This window comes from Bos indicus, chromosome X (genome assembly GCF_029378745.1).
Source record: "Bos indicus isolate NIAB-ARS_2022 breed Sahiwal x Tharparkar chromosome X, NIAB-ARS_B.indTharparkar_mat_pri_1.0, whole genome shotgun sequence".
NCBI lineage: Eukaryota > Metazoa > Chordata > Mammalia > Artiodactyla > Bovidae > Bos > Bos indicus.
The window spans coordinates 139941953-139960125 of NC_091789.1; the positions used below are offsets into that span (position 1 = coordinate 139941953).

Consider the following 18173-nt stretch of genomic DNA (forward strand, 5'->3'; position numbering starts at 1 on the left):
TCTCCAGGTCCCCACACTGACTTCCCATCTCCTAACGAGGCCTGTCCTCTCATGCTACAGCCTTAAATTCCCTGAGACCTCCTCGGAGGATGTGAGGGCTGCCAACCTGTGGTCACTCATGGTTGACCCGAGGGGAGGGATTCTATAAAAGTGGTATAGTGTGAGTGGTTCCTTAATCCTCATGGTCCTCTACTTGACTCTTGGCATGACCTGGAATTTGTCCTGAGGTTGACCCCTGAGCCCCAGCACCTCACCTCCTGAGATGCTCTAAAAAGAAATGTGTGGGGTGCATCATGCCCACATTCCCAAATTTGCCAGTGCGAGGTGTAGAGGGGCAGGGCTGTGTTCTAGGTGCAGTCCCTTTATTCTCACTTGGAGTCAGTAGCTTCCACTCTGTACTGAAGTGAGGCTTCTCCCAGTAGACCAAGGCTCTCATCTCCCTGAGGCCACTCCAGTGGAAAGAGAACACTTCAGCCAGAAAGCTTTCTCCTGGGTCTCATAGGGCTGATATCAGGGGTGGGCCTCCACACTTTCCCCTGTTCTGGGCTGAGTGGTCCTCTTGCCCCTCATTCAGGGACCTCATCCTCGCTCCTGACCAGACCCAGACTGCAGCCTCCACTCACCTGATGCTGGGCTCCTCAGAACAAAGGCATTACTTTCTTGGAAGTTCTGGATTGGAAGACAGGATGAACCAGATGTGTGCAAAGCTACTGGGGCCTTCTGAGGAGAACATTCTAGGGCTCCCCTCTCTTCTGGAGTCAAGTGGTCCCCCTGTCTTAGATCAGGTTTCTTACCTTGACTTCCGGTAGCATATGGGAATTCACTCTCCCTACTGGCTGAATCAGCTGGCCTGTGGCCAAGGCTTTCGCCTTGTTGAGAAAACACAAGGGGGCTGAGAGAGCTACTCCCTGGCTACCCTTGCCTGTTCCTCCGTGCCATCCCCCTTGCTATCGGGGGTCCACTCATCAGCACCCAGTGTCCTCACTGTAAATCCTATGAAGGCCTGTTAGGATCTCCTACTTGGGCAGAATTGGAGCTGCTGCCACAAGACCAAGACACTCAACTCTCTGAGAACCCCGCCACCTTTGCCCTGCAGGAAAGGAAGGCACACCTCAGACAGACTGCTCTCCCCATGGCCACACAAGGCAAGAAGCAGGATATAGTTTGTGGGACCCCTAGTGTCCTAAAATCTTCCCCTTGATAAATATCAGAGGCTGGGACTCTTCCATCCATTGACCTGAGGACACAGCGCTTAAGCTAAGGCTTCTATGTCCCTGAGAATCAAGAAGGATAAATGAGGGCATATTGATCTTTTCAGGGTATCTGACATTGCATGTGTTCATGACCACATTATCCCTGAGTAGTTTTGTCTTCTTTCATACCATTCATTTATCAGCATTTTTTAACCTTTATTCCAAAACAGTTCTTTGGAACAGGGCCCCATGTATCCAACGAGACACATTTTTTGGAGTGTTTAGAGGAAAAATGAATGAAACGACATGATGTCTGGCTTAGGCTGGGAGAAGTGGCACATTGTGGGCTCTGCACCAATCCAGGTCGGGGGACTAGTCCTAGGAAGGTCACTTCATCAGTTTGTGAACTTGAAAATTTGCAAGTTATCCATGCATAAATGGAGTCTGCTAAATCTGATCCTGCATGAATGCTGGAATGCATGTTCTACATATAAAGCAGTGGCATACTGATTAAGTATTGGTTTGTAATAAGTGGAAGTTATGATTACTATGAACCCCTCAAATACCACCTTCCCATCTGAGTTTACTTTTAATCCAGGAGACAGCAGAGAATATGCAGTGAATTAGGACAAAAGAAACAAATATTCTTAAATGAGCTAAATAAGTCAAAGTATTTTTTTTTATTTTTACTAAAAGAAAGTTTAAAAGAAAGAAGGTAAACCACAACTTAAAGACTTTCTACTGTATTCTCTCCATTTTCTTTTTGATTCTCAAAAGTTTCTGTGGTCTTCTTTCACATTAGCATGAAAATCACTCTTGCAGTGCTATGTTACCTACTTTCAGATCATAAAGACAATACAGATGGATCCTGAATTTCTTTTATATCTACCAAAACTGTACCTTTAAAACTTTTAAAACAGCAGTGACTATAACAGCAGTATCATTACCAAATTAATACTCTGAGGAAAAACAACCTCTTAGAAGTAAAAATATTGGGGAAAAAAAACACAAAAAAACGAAACAAATATTATGTAGAAGTTACTCATGTGAAACAGAAAGAGAAATGTGATCGAAAGAAATGTGATCTAACCCCCACTACCATGCACACTTTAGAAGCTTCACTACTCTTCAAGAAAAGTTCTCTTCTAATGTCATGTTATCTTGTTTGCATTGTGAACAATATATTCAGTATTTTCAGTGTGTTTTACAAATACCCAAACTTTTAAAACATTAAAACAGCTGGAAACTATGATTTATATGATTCATACATTTGAATTCTGAAGCACAATAAACCTTATCAAAAGTAAGAACATTTGAAAATACTAAACACCTCCTTCACCTCTTTACATTTCTAATTTAAATCATCATTCATTAGGTATTTCTCATGTGAATACAAGAAAACATATATATTTTGTTAAAACAAACTAGACCTAAACTCGCTTACCATTTAAACTGTAAGATATGGGCTTTGTTCCCTCCACCCCTAAGACTCTGCACTACTTAGGAGGTTGACTGCTCTCTTCCAACACAAAGGGAACAAAGTGCCCTGCCCCCCTCCCTAAATGTGGGAGGAGCTGTAGGACTTGGCCCTGGAAGGGGCACTGGCCTCAGCCATGGTGGGAGCCCTGGCCGCACGTCTCCGCCCTGCTCTCTCCGCCTGATCTCTCAGCGCCTCGTCATAAAGGTCTGGGAAGGAACTAGGGACCCTACCGTGGAACTTGGCTAGAACCTCCAGTACCTTCATCTTACTGATCTCAGCACAAGCTCTTGGGCCCCACAGGAACTCATAGCGTGGAAGATCACTATTGGGTACCTGGCGGTAGTTCAGGTACTCCTTCTGCACTAGATCTTTGGTGATGAGCCTTCTGGGCTCCCCAAAGATGCAGTGCCTCCTCCCAGCATAGATCCCCAACATACTGAGGAATTCCCAGATCTCCTCCTCAGTGGCGAGGTTACCATTCATGAAGATGACCCCCAGGAGCACCATGAGGAGACGCGACTTGGGCAGCGCCCCCTCATCACGCTGACAATCGTTTCCCCCGAGGTTGAGCTTCCTGATGAGGGTGTAGATGTTCCCTCTACGGTCGACTTCCTTCATCTCCAGGCCAAAGACCAGCTCCATGCGCTCACGGGCTGTACTGAGGACCTCAGGGAAGTGCTGCCTGTACTTCCTGCTGACGATTTTCATCAGGGCATTCTGCGTGATGGGCTCCTGCTTGGTGTACTTCTCCAGCAGGAACTCCACGAGTATCCTGGCCTTCCTGGCCAGAGGATCTTTGCGAGTGCTCTGAGTGGAAGGGGCTGCCTGGGAGGCACCTGCACTTGCCTCCTCAGGGCCCTGGGCACCTTCATCAGATCCTGCACATGAAGGCCCTGCATCAGGAGAGCTAGGGGCCATGGCTCCCTGAAGCTCCTGGCCATCGCCAGCAGCAGGGGAGCTCGCGGGAGAACCCTGAGGGGCAGAAGAGTGGGAGGAGGGGCACTCCTCCTTTGGGGCTGCAGCAGCACTGGCCTGGGCCTCCTGAGTGTCCCCCTGAACCTCGTGGCGTTTCCTGCGGGCATGGGACTTGCTCTTGTGCCTCCGAGGCATGGTGACAGCAGGTCAGGGACCGCAGGTGGGAGTGCGGGCAGGAAGGCACCTGGAGGAGGGACAAGGACATGCTGTGAGAACCTTCAGCGAGGAGAGTCCTCCCTGGCTTGAATGGAAGCTGCCTCTGAGGGGTCCTCGAGGCCAGTGCTCTAGGACCCACAGGGCTCCTGTTCTCCTGGTCAGCCTGTCCCCTGAGACCACTGAGTAAGTAGCAAGGGAGAGTGAGCCCTGGGGTGCAGCAGACAGTCCTGCCTGGGCGTTAAAAGGGGGACCAGTGGGGGCTGGCAGGGGAGGCAGGTCCTCTCAGCTGACATTCAGAGTCAGGATGAAAATTGGTGCGAGACACCCCCATATCAAACGCCACCTTTCCCGCACCCAGCCCATTCCCTCTCCTGTCTGAAACTGACGGTGCCACCTTCCCTGTCACCCCAGACGAGGAGAGGAGGGCATGCTCAGCCCCCCACTGAAGGGTCCCAGGACCTTCCCTTCTGCTGTCTCGTGGCTGCCCCTTCACAACCAGGCTCCAAGCTCCCCTCTCAGACCGCCGCCCCCCTTCCCGATATTTGGCCGGGGGGAAGCGCTGAGCACAGGGGAGGGTCCTGAGTCGCCCATTTGTCGGGGAGGATGGCCCTCATCCTGAATCTTCCCGAACCCTGACATCCTCCCTCTACTGACCAGCTGCCAGCCCCTCAGACCAAAGTCCCCTCTTCTTCGAGTGTCCCGTGTCTGAGGTCGCAGTGAGGGAGCCCCTCAAGCCTTTACAGCTGCTCAGCGGCTGCCCGGATAATCCGCAGCCAAATCGCAGTGAGTGGGGGTTACACATGGCTGCCGTTCTGGTGTATGGAGACCCTCAGTCCCCTCGAGGGTCCCTCCTTCACTCCACAGGGCTCGTGGCTCTTCCTCTACTGAGCGTAGCTGGGGTCCAGCAGAGCCTGACCGAGGCATTCTTTCCTGAGACCCCCTAGGGGTTAGTGGATGGTCTTGGGGCCTAAGAGCTAGGCTGGATCCTCTGGTCTGAGTGTAGGGGTAGGGCGGCCAGAGGCTGTTTGGCCCCCTCTTTTCAGAGGGAAAAGGGAATGGGGGTACAGAGACTTGTCCCTGCACTCGTAACTCACGTCACCTCCGATCTTGACACCCGATGACACTTGGGACTGCTCCCTCTGGCCACCGTCAACGGCAGCTCTCAGAGATAGCGGCACTGTCAAGGATGGCGTCGCTCCCCCAGCGTGCTTAGGAGGACGTCACTTCCTGTCATGCGCATCTGGGCTCCAGGAGGACAGCAGGGGCGGGACCTGGACAGGCGGGGTTCCGGGGGAGCTTCTCACAGGATTGGCACGTGGACTTTCCCTTGACTCTTAAGGGGTCCTGGGACGTCCCTGTCCTGAACTGTCAGCTGGCTCACTCCATGCCTCTCACTCGTGTCAGCACTCCCAACAGGAAGAATTGGGGAGCCCAAGCCTAACTTCCTGGAGCCCATGAGACCAACACCGAAGGCTCTCTTGGGCTCTCTCTTCTATAGTAAGCGATGCTCTGTCATTTTCCATGCCTTCCCTTAACCCCTTTAGATGCTAGGCTATTGTCCCATCTGCTGACCTGAGGCCAAGGCCTTATATCAAAGATGTGAACCCCTGAGTCTCCTGGTATGAAGTGCACATACGTCTCATCTCGCCATTTCTACCTGAGGGTTCCTGGAAATGGCTGCTACAGGTAAGATGAGCTGAGAGGAAGGGATGGGAGACTGTCTTCTGTGGTGTGGAACCCCTCACATCTCACTCGGAAACTTCATTCATATTGACTGCTGACAGGGCCTGGAAATCCTTCCCTTTCTGGTATAAGTCCACCCCTGTCCCCAACCATGCTCATACAATTCCAGAAGAGTAAGTGAAGGGGCTCCTTAGCCTGAGAGTTCTCACTGTGGGCTCTCAGTCGACTGCAGGGTCATTGCTCAAAAGTTCTGAGATGATGTTTGTCGTTTTGTACAATTACTGTGATACTAACTTTTCTGTTTTAGTCCCTGGGTGATAATCTATTAAGGTGATCATTTAAAAGGGCCAGTTCTCATCCACTAGCATTCCTTGGTGGCTCAGACCATAAAGAATCTGCCTGTGGTGCGGGAGACCTGGGTTCAATCCTTGGGTTGGGAAGACTCCCTGGAGGAGGGCACGGCAATCCACTCTGGTAGTCTTGCCTGGAGTTTCCCCTTGGACAGAGGAGCCTGGTGGGCTACAGTCCATGGGGTCGCAAAGAGTCAGACACAATTGTGTGACTAAGCACACACACAACAAACTTTGCGCTGGTTATTTCATGATCTGGGCAGTACTGCCACATCCAAGCCAAACTTTGGTGCCCCATGGTCCTGGCATGGGGCCTCGGAGATGCTGCCTCAGATTCCTTCAGTGAAGCAGTGGAGATTCATGATCCCAGGGCAGAGTGCAAGAATCCAGGGCTCAAATTTAAAGCCTTTTGCAGCTGATCCTGTTGTCTGCTTCCCTTGCAGCCTGCACATCTGTGCCAGTCTCTTAAGTACTCCCCACCTGGGCACACATAGGGTCAAGTTCAGTGGAGACTTACTGTCCATCAGGGATTATTTAATTTTATGTTTTCACTTTTGTTAATAGTTTTCTTTATTCCTTCCATAAGATTTCTGTGGTTACTTCTGGGTACAAAAAGCAGCAGACAGTGTTTCATTGTGGTCTCAGCTACTCTGAATGTGGTACTAAATCTGTAGAGGAGTTACAGAAAATTGACAGTCTTACAATATCTGTTCTTCATGAGTATACATAACATACTATTCTGTTTGAGCCTTCTTTTTCCTAAGACTCTCAGGAAATACTTCTTGTTGCCTGCATGAAGACTGAATACATTTTTCTAAAGTTTCTTTGTAGGTAAATTTTTTCTATGGTTGCTTCTGTTTATGGTGTATTTTCTGTTACTTGGTGTAAGTAATTGTTGATTCTTCCAGACCAACTGGATGATTTTGCTGCCATGATCTTTTTTTTATTCCAGATTTTTGAAGTCTCTTACATGTTTGAATATTTCCTGTCCTGTTTTTTAAGATTTTTAATTCGAGAATCAAATTGTTACTGTGATCTTTTGCTTTGACTTTTATTCACTTGGCACAGTTGTATATGACTCTAGTGGTTTATGTACTTCAGTTTTTAAATTCACAGAATTTTAACAATTATTTTTAATTAGAAGATAATTAAATGGTATGTCAGGTTCTCTTGCATGAAGCAGCTATAAGTATACATATATCTCCTCCCTCATGAACCTCCCTCCCACCCCTGACCTCACCCCTCTAGGTCGTCACTGAGCTGACTCCTTGTGTCACCCAGCAACTTCCCCCTCATGCCTGTCGTCCACATGGTAGTGCATATTTGTCCATGCCACTCTCTCAATTCGTCTCACTGTCTGCTTCCCCCGATGTGTCCACATGCCCGTTCTCTACGTCTGTGTCTCCATTCTTGCCCTGCAAAAAGACTTATATCTACCCTTTTGTGGCCTTTCTTTCTCATTCTCTTATTAGTATATTTTGCAGATAGAAGTTTTTAATATTAACAAGGTTCAGCTTATTATTTTCTTTCATGGACTGTGCTTTTGGTGTTGTGCCTAAAATCTCATTACCAAACTCAAGTTTTGCCCCTGTGTTATCTTCTAGATTTTCTTGCCTATTGCATATGGCATGTAGAATCCTAGTCCCTGACCAGTGATCAAACCTCTTCCCCCAGCAGTGGAAGTGTTGATTCTTAAACACTGGACTGCCAGGGATGTCCCTGCAATTTTTTATAAATAGCGAGTTTTTCATTTAGGTCTGTGATTCCCTTTGAGTTAATTATTTTGAGAGGTTTAGAGTTTGTATGTGGATTCATTTTTCTTAGATATGGATGTCTAGTTATCCCAGGACTGTAAGTTTCAAAGACTGTCCTTTTCCATTGAATTGCCTTTGCGCCTTTGTTAAAGGTTGGTTGAGTGTTTGGGGTGTCTGTTTCTAGATTTTCTGTTCTGTGGCATTGATCTGTCTATTATTCTGTTAATAGCATACAGTCTTGAGTATTGTAGCTTTAAAGTAAGTTTTGAAATCCAGTAATATCAATTCTCTAACTTTGACTTTTAATATTGACTTCAGTGGGTATTATGGATCATTTCATTTTTGACATAAAATTTAAATTGTTGGCTGCTAACTACAAGCTATCTTGCTGGAATTTTAAACAGAATTGCATTAAGTATCTAGGTTAAGTTGGAAATAAGTGACATCTCAACAATATAGCATCTCCGTATCTATGAACATGGCGTGTCTATTTATATAGATCTTCTTTAATTTTTTTCAGAGCAGTTTATGAGTTTTACTCATGTAAATCTTATACATATTTTTTAAAGAATTATTCCTAATATATTTTGATGCTAATGTAAATGGTGTTAGGTTTTTAATTGCAAGTTCCATCTCTTTATTGGAAAAGAATTGACTATTATGTATTAACTTTATTAATCTATTAAGTATATAGTAGATTAACTTTATTAATATATTAATTATATAGTAGTTATATATTGATAATATGCTAACCTTATTAACATATACTCCTGGATTATTAATGCCTGGAGTTTTCTTATTGTTGATGATTATAATTCCATTTTTCCCTTTCAAATATCTGTATCTTTTGCTTCCTTCCCATATCTCATTGCATTGGCTAGAACTTTCAGTACAGTGTTGAATAGGCATGGTGAGAAGGGATATCCTCACCTTAGTGTGACAGCATCTGTCTTCTCACTATAAAGTATGATGTTTTACCTGTATTTCTTTTCAGATGTTGTATATGAAGCTGAGGAAATGCCTGTCTGTATCTAGTTTGCTGAGAATTTTTATGATGAATGGGTGTTGGATTTTATCAGATGATTTTTTTCCTTCATCTGTTGATCTCATCTTGTGATTATCTTCCTTAGACTATTGTTATTATGATTTATGATTACTGATTTTCAAATGTTGCACATCTGAAATGCATCCTACTTAGATATAGTATGTAATTCCTTCTATGGATTGTTAGGTTTCTTTTCTTATATTTTTTTGGGGATTTGGCTCCTATGTTTATGAGAGGTATTTGTGTTCAATTTTTTTCTCTTAATTTCTTCATCTGATTTTGTTATTTGAGTGTAATACTCACCTCACAGAAAAGGAATTAGGAGGTGTTCCTTTTGCTTCTATTTTCTGGGAGAGATTGTAGAGAATTGTTATAATTTCTTCCTTAAATTTTTGTTAGAATTCATCAGTGGAAACATCTGGGTCTATTACTGTCTATTGGAAGCTTATTAGTTATAGATTAAATTTCTTTAATAGATACAGACCTATTCCTAGTATCTATTTTTCTTTGTGAAAGTGGTGCTAAGTTATACCTTCAAGCAGTTTCTCAGTGGAACCTTTCCTTTTTGTAGGCACAGAGTTATTTATAATATTCACTCATTATCCTTTTAATGTCCATGGAATCAGTAGTAATGGCCCCTCCTTCATTTCTACTATTAGTAATTTAATTTGTGTTTTCTTTCTTTGTTCTTGTTTAGCCTGGGGAGAATTTTATCTTCTTTTTATTTTGTATCTTTAAAGAAACTTCTTTGGGTTTTGTTTTTTTCTGCATTACCTTCCTTTTTCCAGTGTCATTGGTTTCTGCTTTGATTTGTTCTTCCTCTGCTTTTTCTTTTCTTTCACAAGTTTACTAGTATAGAAGCTTAAGTTATTAATTGTAGGGTTTTTTTTTTGTTATAGGCACTCAATGCCGTGTATACCTCTTTACTGATTTTGCTGTATCACACACCTTCTGATAAGTTGTAATTTTGTTTTCATTTTGTAAAAATATTTTAAAATTTCTCATTAGATTTTCTCTTTGGCCCATGTGTTATTTAGATGTTTATTGTTTAGTCTGCAAATAATCTTTAATTTTCCTGCTGTCTTTTTGTTATCGATTTCTAGTTGATTTCTGTCACACTTTTCTTGTAATCATGAGGGTTTCTTGTTTTGTTTTGTTTTTGATCTTTGCTTTAAATAGACACTCTCTGTAAAGGAAGATGAGGGGCTTATGTCAGATGTTGGCTGGAACAGATTCCTTTGGTAGCCTTGAAATTTTCTAAACAGGAACTCAGGGGTAGCCGAGTTGTCCTAGAACGTGGCCTTAGGTTGCTGCTAGAAGCCATGCTAGAGATCAGTCAAGGTTCTTAATGTAGATGTTTGGACAGAGTTGTTCATGCCAGTAGTTTTTGCAATTCTCTGTTCCTAACCTCAGCTTGCAGTTCCAGGACACATTGCCCTTTTTATAGGTAAAGTCTGCTTGAGATCCCCAGAAGGGAGGGGATCACCCACAGTGTAAGGTCAGGGTGCGGTGAGTTATGCCAAAAATCTAGAGAAGGATGCAGAGTCCCCCAGTTTTGGCTGCTGATGAAGTTCTGGTTCTGGAACCACACTGGGATTAAGCTCGAGGACTTATGGAGAAGAAACTCACCCAATCAAGTCCCTGATTATTTATTCGGTCTTAATTTGAACATCATGCAGTCTTCTCGGTTAAACTTCTCACCTCAAAATGGGTAGAGCCATAGAGGAAATGACAAAGACTGAGAGGAGAAAAGTCTTGGCCTCAGTAGGTGCCTTCACCATTGGAAATTCTGTGTCTACCAGGCCTAAGACAGTGTTAACTGCCACCCAAGTGTTCTTTGGGTATGCACAGCCTGGGTGTACTCCTCGCAGCTCTTAATTGAGAGGAGCCATGACACAGTGAGCTGACCCAGATCTTGCCCTGTGGGTCTTGGAAAGAGAACAAAGCAGAGAGTGACAGCAAGCAAATTTTCATGGGAGAGATAGAGCAAAAGTCAGGGGTCTCCAGCCAGCAGTTTGGGCAAGACCACTGGAGTTCACTGTGGCAGCAATCCTAGTCACGGTACCAAATATGTCACTGGTGAAAACAGATTTCCTCAGTGCTTGCTCTTGCAAAGAAAGGGAAGGACTCTGGACTAGTGCACATCAGGGGACTTGTCTGATGAAGGTCACTTTATCAGTCTTGTGAACTTGAGACAATTGCAAGTTATCCATCTATAAATGGAGTCTGCTAAATCCTATCCTGCATGAATGCTGGAATGCATGTACTACATATAAAGCAGAGTCATACTGAATAAGAAACACTGGTCTTTAATTTAATGGAAGTTATGATTATTATGAACATCCAAAATACCACCTTCCTATCTGAGGTTATTTTTATCCAGTAGATAGCAGAGACTATGCAGTGCACTGGGACAAAAGAAATAAATACTCTTAAATGAGCCAAATTAAGGCAAAGTATACTTTATTTTTACCAAAAAAAAAAAAAAAATGGTTAGAGGAAATAAGGCAAACTATAAGTTAACAGCTTTTTCCTTTATATTTGCTTAATTGCTTTTTGGTTTCTCAATATTTTCTGTGGTCGTGTTTCACATTACCATGAAAATCTCTCTTTCAGGGACATATTACCTACTTCCAGATCATAAAGACAATACAGATGGTTCATGAATTTCTTTTCAGTTCAGTTGAGTTCAGTCATTCAGTCGTGTCCAACTCTTTGCGACCCCATGAATCACAGCACACCAGGCCTCCCTGTCCATCACCAACTCCCAGAGTTCACTCAGACTCACGTCCATTGAGTCAGTGATGCCATCCAGCCATCTCATCCTCTGTCGTCCCTTTCTCCTCCTGCCCCCAATCCCTCCCAGCATCAGAGTCTTTTCCAGTGAGTCAACTCTTCCCATCAGGTGGCCAAATTACTGGAGTTTCAGCTTTTGCATCATTCCTTCCAAAGAAATCCCAGGGCTGATCTCCTTTAGAATGGACTGGTTGGATCTCCATGCAGTCCAAGGGACTCTCAAGAGTCTTCTCCAGCACCACAGTTCAAAAGCATCACTTCTTCAGTGCTCTGCTTTCCTCACAGTCCAACTCTCACATCCATACATGACCACAGGAAAAACCATAGCCTTGACTAGATGGACCTTTTTTGGCATAGTAATGTCTCTGCTTTTCAATATGCTATCTAGGTTGGTCATAACTTTTCTTCTGAGGAGTAAGCGTCTTTTAATTCATGGCTGCAGTCACCATCTGCAGTGATTTTGGAGCCCAGAAAAATAAAGTCTGACTCTGTTTCCACTGTTTCCCCATCTATTTCCCATGAAGTGATGGGACCAGATGCCATGATCTTCGTTTTCTGAGTGTTGAGTTTTAAGCCAACTTTTTCACTCTCCTCTTTTACCTTCAGCAAGAGGCTTTTCAGTTCCTCTTCACTTTCTGCCATAAGGGTGGTGTCATCTGCATATCTGAGGTTATTGATATTTCTCCCGGCAATCTTGATTCCAGCTTGTGTTTCTTCCAGCCCAGCGTTTCTCATGACGTACTCTGCATATAAGGTAATAAGTAAATAAGCAGGGTGACAATATACATCCTTGACGTACTCCTTTTCCTATTTGGAACCAGTCTGTTGTTCCATGTCCATTCTAACTGTTGCTTCCAGACCTGCATACAAATTTCTCAAGAAGCATGTCAGGTTTCTTTTACATCTACCAAAACTGTAACTTTAAAATCCTAAAACAGCAATAAATAAAACTGGAATATCATTACCAAATCAGTATTCTGAAGAAAAGGAATCTGGTTGAAGTAAAAATATTTGATAAAAATGAAACAAATAATTTGCAGAAGTTATCAGTTTAAATCAGGAAGAAAATAGAGATCTAAACTTGGTTTGCTTGACCCCTACAACCTGCACTATCTAGGAGCTTGACTACTCTTTGAGAAAACTCTGTTCCAGTGTCATCTTACCTTGTTTGGATGGTGAACAACATATTCAATACGTTCATTGTGTTTTATATATACCCAACCTGTGGCTTTCAAAACTTTAAAACAGCAAACAATGTGATTTATATGATTAATACATTTGTATTCTGAAGTACGATAAAACTTATGAAAAGTAATTAACATTTGAAAATACTGAACACCTCCCTCATCTCCTTAATCTAATCAACTTTCACTAGATATTTCTCCTATGGATAAAGGAAAAATGATATATATTTAAAAAAAATGAGTTGTACTTAAACTCCCTTACTACATAAAACAGTAAAGAACATACAAGTTTTGTTCCCTCCACCCTACTACTCTCTACTGTTTAGGATCTTGACAGCTGTGTTCCAACACGAAAGGGAAGAAAGTGTCTGGGCCTCCCTCCCTAGATGTGGGAGGAGCTGTAGGACTTGGCCCTGGAAGGGGCACTGGCTTCAGCCATTGTTGGAGCCCTGGCCGCGCCTCTCAGCCCTGCTCTCTCCGCCTGATCTCTCAGAGCCTCGTCATAGAGGTCTGGGAAGGAAGTCTGGACGGTATCGTGGATCTTGGCCAGCACCTCCAACACCTTCATCTTATTGGTTTCAAACAAGCTCTCGGGCCCCACAGGAACTCCTAGTGTGGAGGATCGCCATTGGGCACCTGTCGGTACTTCAGGTACTTCTGCACCAGATCTTTGGTGATGAGCCTTCTGGGCTCCCCAGAGATCCAGTGCCTCCTCCCAGTATAGACCCCCAACACACTGAGGAATTCCCTGACCTCCTCCCTGGTGGTGAGGTTACCCTTCATGAAGATAATGCCCAAGAGCACCATGAGGAAACCAGACTTGGGAAGACCCCCCCTCATCACTCAGACCTTCATCGCCCCCGAGGTTGAGCTTGTTGATGAGGGCATAGATGTTCCTGCTATGGTCGACTTCCGTCAGCTCAAGGCCAAATACCAGCTCCATGTGCTTAGAGGCTCTCCTGAGGATCTCAGGGATGTGCTGCCTATACATGCTGCCAACGACCTTCAGCAGGGCGTGCTGCAAGATGGGCTCCTTCTTGGTGTACTTCTCCAGCAGGAACTCCAGCAGCATGCTGGCCTTCCTGGTCAGAGGATCTATGCAAGGGCTCTGAGTGGCAGGGGCTGCCTGGGAGGCACCTGCACTTTCCTCTTCTGGGCCCTGGGCACCTTCATCAGATCCTGCACAGGAAGGCCCTGCATCAGGAGAGCTAAGGGCCATGGCTCCCTGAAGCTCCTGGTGATCTCCAGTAGCAGGGGAGCTCGGGGGAGAACCCTGAGGGACAGACGAGGGGGAGGAGGGGCACTCCTCTTTGGGGGCTACAGCAGCACTGAACTGGGCCTCCTGGGGACAATGAGTGTCCCCCTGGAACTGGTGGCATTTCACATGGGCATGGTACTTGTTCCTATGCCTCTGAGGCATGGTGACACAGGTTATGGATCACAGACGCATACGGGCAGGGTGGCAGGCAGGAAGGGCACCTAGAGGAAGGACAAGCAGATGTTGTGAGCAACTGCAGTGAGGAGATTCCTCCCTGGTTTGAACCAAAGCCGCCTCTGAGGGGTCCTTGAGGCCAGTGCTCTAGGACCCACAAGTCTTGTGTTCTCCTGGTGAGCTCCTCCCTTGAGACGACTGAGTAGGAAGTGAGAGTGATCGCTGGGGCACAGTCAGACAGACCTGCCTGGGCTTTAGAGGGAGGCCTGTGGGGGCTGGCAGGGGAGGCAGGTCCTTTCAGTTCACATTTCAGAGTCATGATGCAAATTGGGGAAAGACTCCCTCATATCCCCCTGCCCCAAAACCCACCCAACCTGTTCCCTCTCTTGCTTTGAAGTTGACGCTGCCACCTTCCCTGTCAACCCAGACGATGAGAGGAGGGAATGTTCAGGACTCCAATGAAGGGAGCCGGGACCCACCTTCTGCTGTCTCGAGGCTGCCCCTTCACAACCAAGCTGCAACCTCCCCTGACAGACCACCGCCCCCATCCCCGTGTTTGGCTGGGAGGAAGTGCTGGCCACAGGGGAGGGTCCTGAGTCGGCCATGTGATGGGAAGGATGGTCATTACCCTGACTCCTCCCTCTGCTGACCTGCTGCCAGCCCTTTGGAACGAGGTCCCCTCTTCCCCAAGTGTCCCGTGTCAGTGATGGCAGTCAGGGAGCCCCTCAGCCTTTAGAACTGCCCAGATGCTGACCTGTTGCTTTCTGGCCAAGTCATGCTGGGTAAGGGGTTAGGCGTGGCCACCAATCTGGGGTGTGGAGACAGTCCCACCCGTGGGTCCCTCCTTCACTCCACAGAATCCCGGACTTCCCTCTACTGAACAGAGCCAGGGTCCAGCAACACCACACCCAGATCCACCACCCCTGGACCCAGGTTATGTCCCGAGAACCCACGTGTATAGCCGATGGACATTGGACCTAAGAATCAGGTCTGAGCCTCTGGGCGTAGAGCAGGTGCGGGGTTGCCGGGGGGCTGTGAAGTCCCCTCTTTTTGGATGGAAAAGGTGTTGGGAGTGCCAGGGCATATCTTTGTACCTATCCAGTGCACTTGTAACTCATGTCACCGCCGACTTGGACCCCTGATGAGACCTCGGACTCCTCCCTCTGGTCACAGCTACAGCAGCTCTCAAAGACAGCAGCCCTCTCAAAGATGGCATGGCACCCCAGCATGGGTAGGGGGCTGTCACTTCCTATCATGCGCATCTGGGCTCCAGGAAGACAGCAGGGGCGGGGCCTGGGTGGGCAGGATTCTGGGGGAGTTTCCGGCAAGAAGGGGGATGTGGTCCCTTCTTCGACTCATAGTGGGTCCTGGGATGTCCCTGCTGATCTCAGTCAACTGGCCTCACTCCTTGCCTCTCACTTCTCTCAGTAAACCAAGCAGGAAGAATTTGGGAGCCCGAGCCTGACAGCCTTCCTGGAGCTGCTGAGGCAGACAGTGAGGGCACTCTGGGGCTCCTTGTGTGCTGAGTGATTCTCTGTGTTCTCTGTCCCTGCCTTCCTCCGACTGTAATGCTGTATTACTTCCCGTTTGCTGACCTGAGGGCCAGACCTCACCTGGAAGATGTCAGATCCACAGACGGTGGGTGAGAAGTGCACCGGCATCTCATCTGGACGATTCTGCCTAAGGCTTCCTGGAAATGGCTGCTGCAGGTAAGATAAGCGAGAGGGAAGGATGGGTGAATGCTTTCTGTGGTGTGGAACCCCTCACATCTCACTCAGGATCTTCATATTGACTGCAGGCGGAGCCTAGAAACCCTTCCCTTTCTGGTATAAAACGACCCCTGTCCCCAACCATGCCCCACACAATCCCAGCAGAGAACGTGAAGGGGCTCCTTAGCCTGACTATTCTCACTGCGGGCTCTTAGTCGACTGCAGGGACATTGCTTGAAAGTTCTGAGATGAATTTCGGTCCTTTTGTACAATTACTGTGATACAGGCTTTTCTCTTTTAGTGCACGTGTGACAGTCTCTTAAGCTCATCATTTACAAGGGCCAGTTGTCGTCCACTAACAAAGTTTGTGCTGGTTATTGCATGACCTCTGGGCCATACTGCCATGTCCATCCCAAACGTTGGTGCCCCATGATCCTGGCATGGGGCTCTGAGATGCTGCCTCAGGTTCCTTCAGTGAAGCAGTGGAGGTTCATGGTCCCACGGCCCAGTGGAAGAATCAACCGCTCCAGTTTAAAGCCTTTTCCAGCTGATCCTGTTGTCTGTTTCCTTTGTGGCCTGCACACCTGTGTCAGCTTCAGAGTACTCCCCGACCTGGGCACTCGTTGGGTCAAGTTCAAAGGAGACTTATTGTTCCTCAGGGATTATTTAGTTTTGTGTTCTTGCTTTTGTTAGTAGTTGTCTTTATTCCTTGTATAATTTTCCATGGTTTGTTCTGGGTACAGGAAACAGCTGCCCACGTGTGACTCAGCTTCTCTGGATGTGGTACTAAATCTGTAAAGGATTTAAGGAAATCAACAGTCTTACAATATGTCCTCAGGAATACACAAAAGATACTCTTCTGTTTGAGACTTCTTTTTCCTGAGGCACTCAGGAAATTCTTGTTGCCTTCATGTAGACTGCATGCGTTTTTCTAAGGTTTCTTTGTAACTACATTTTTCATATTGTTGCTTTCGTTTATGGTGTGTTTTCTATTACATGGTTTGAGTATCGATTCTTCCAGACCAGTCTCTTGATTTTGCTGTGTTGATCATTTTATGCCAGATTTCTGAAGTTAGTTATATGTGTCAATGTTTTCTGTGCCTGCTTCCTAAGAATTTTAATTCGAGGATCACATTCTTACTGTGATACTTTGTTTTTCATTATTGCTGACTTTTATTCATTTTGCATTGGTGCATGTAACTCCGTACTGGCTATGTGTTCTTATCCATATTTTTTCTAGTTTTTAAATTAGTAGACTTTTAAAAGTTGTTTTAATCGACAGATCCTTGCTTTATAATGTTGTGTTGTTTCTGCTATACAACAGGATGAATCAGCTCTCCTATACATATTCCTCCTGCCTGATGAGACTTCCTCCCACCCCCTCATCTCACCCCTCTAGGCTGTCACACAGCACCAGGCTGAGCTCCCTGTACTATATAGCAATTTCCCGCCAGCTATCTTTTGTACACATGGGACTCTATATTTGTCAGTGGCACGCTCTCAATTCGTCCTACACACGCCTTCCCTTGCTGTGTCCACAGGTCCATTCTCCACATCTGTGTCACTACTCCTGCCCTTCAAACAGGTTCGTGAGTACCATTCCTACTTTCCATGTATATGCGTTAATGTACGTTACTTTTCTGTTTCTAAATTACTTCGCTCTGTAAACAGGGTCTAGGTGCATCCACCTCACTACAAGTGACGTAAATTAGTTCCTTTTTATGGCTAATATTCCATTGTATGTGGCTACCACAACTTCGTTATCCAGTCATCGGTCAGTTGAAGTCTTCTTTGCTTCCACGTCCTGTCTATTGTAAGCAGTGCTGCAGTGAACACTGGATACAGGTGTTTTTTCAACTATTCTTTTCTCAGTGTATATGCCCAGCATTTCTATTACTGGGTCATATGGTAGTTTTAATTCTAGTTTTAAAGGAATCTCCCCAGTGTTCGCCACAGTGGCTATATCAATTTCCATTCCCACCTTTTCTCTAAACTCTCCCCAGCATTTACTGCTTGTACAATTTTTGATGATGGCCATTCTGACCTGTATGAGGTGACACCTCATTGTAATTTTGATGTGCATTTCTCTCATGATGAGTGATGTAGCTCCTCTTTTCATGTGTTTATGAGTTTGTTGCCCCTCTGTATTTCTTTTTTAAAAGAACAGATTTAGGATTGGAGGAAATTCAGCAGATAGAACAGAGAGGTCCCATACAGCCACTCTCTTCCTCCACTTGGTATCTTCTATTATTAGCATATTGTATTGGTTCAATGGATACAAGTTCACTTTTTACAGTTGATCAACTAATGTCAACATGTTATTATTAACTATTGTCCATTGTTTACAATACCTTTTAGTTTTTGTGTTTTACAGTTCTTTAGTGTTTGACAGATGCATGATAGTATCAACTCAGCC

General features: G+C 45.6%; 2 protein-coding genes across 3 annotated transcripts; both read right to left on the reverse strand.

Moving 5' to 3' along the window:
- Positions 1–2532: 2532 nt before the first annotated feature.
- Positions 2533–5000, reverse strand: LOC139181188 (melanoma-associated antigen B4-like). Of its 2 annotated transcripts, none has more exons than XM_070784090.1 (2): positions 4904–5000; positions 2533–3832 (listed from the first exon to the last, which is right to left on the reverse strand). In XM_070784090.1, the coding sequence occupies exon 2, from the start codon at positions 3781–3783 to the stop codon at positions 2752–2754; it is 1032 nt and encodes a 343-aa protein (XP_070640191.1). In that variant the 5' UTR covers positions 3784–3832; positions 4904–5000; the 3' UTR covers positions 2533–2751. The 2 variants fall into 2 exon arrangements, with proteins under 2 accessions (XP_070640191.1, XP_070640190.1); XM_070784089.1 differs by having other exon boundaries at positions 4899–5000.
- Positions 5001–12998: 7998 nt separating this feature from the next.
- On the reverse strand, positions 12999–14036 carry LOC139181610 (melanoma-associated antigen B4-like). The gene is made up of 2 exons (XM_070785099.1): positions 13466–14036; positions 12999–13225 (listed from the first exon to the last, which is right to left on the reverse strand). The coding sequence occupies exons 1-2, from the start codon at positions 14034–14036 to the stop codon at positions 12999–13001; spliced, it is 798 nt and encodes a 265-aa protein (XP_070641200.1).
- Between the last annotated feature and the right edge of the window lie 4137 nt (positions 14037–18173).

What these genes read in the sequence shown, in the direction of transcription:
- LOC139181188 (XM_070784090.1), bottom strand. Translation starts at nt 3,783, where the DNA reads ATGCCTCGGAGGCACAAGAGCAAGTCCCATGCCCGCAGGAAACGCCAC.
- LOC139181610 (XM_070785099.1), bottom strand. Translation starts at nt 14,036, where the DNA reads ATGCCTCAGAGGCATAGGAACAAGTACCATGCCCATGTGAAATGCCAC. An exon ending in CAACCTCGGGGGCGATGAAG is followed by an intron (nt 13,226 to 13,465) that starts GTCTGAGTGATG and finishes CCTCCACACTAG; the next exon opens with GAGTTCCTGTGGGGCCCGAG.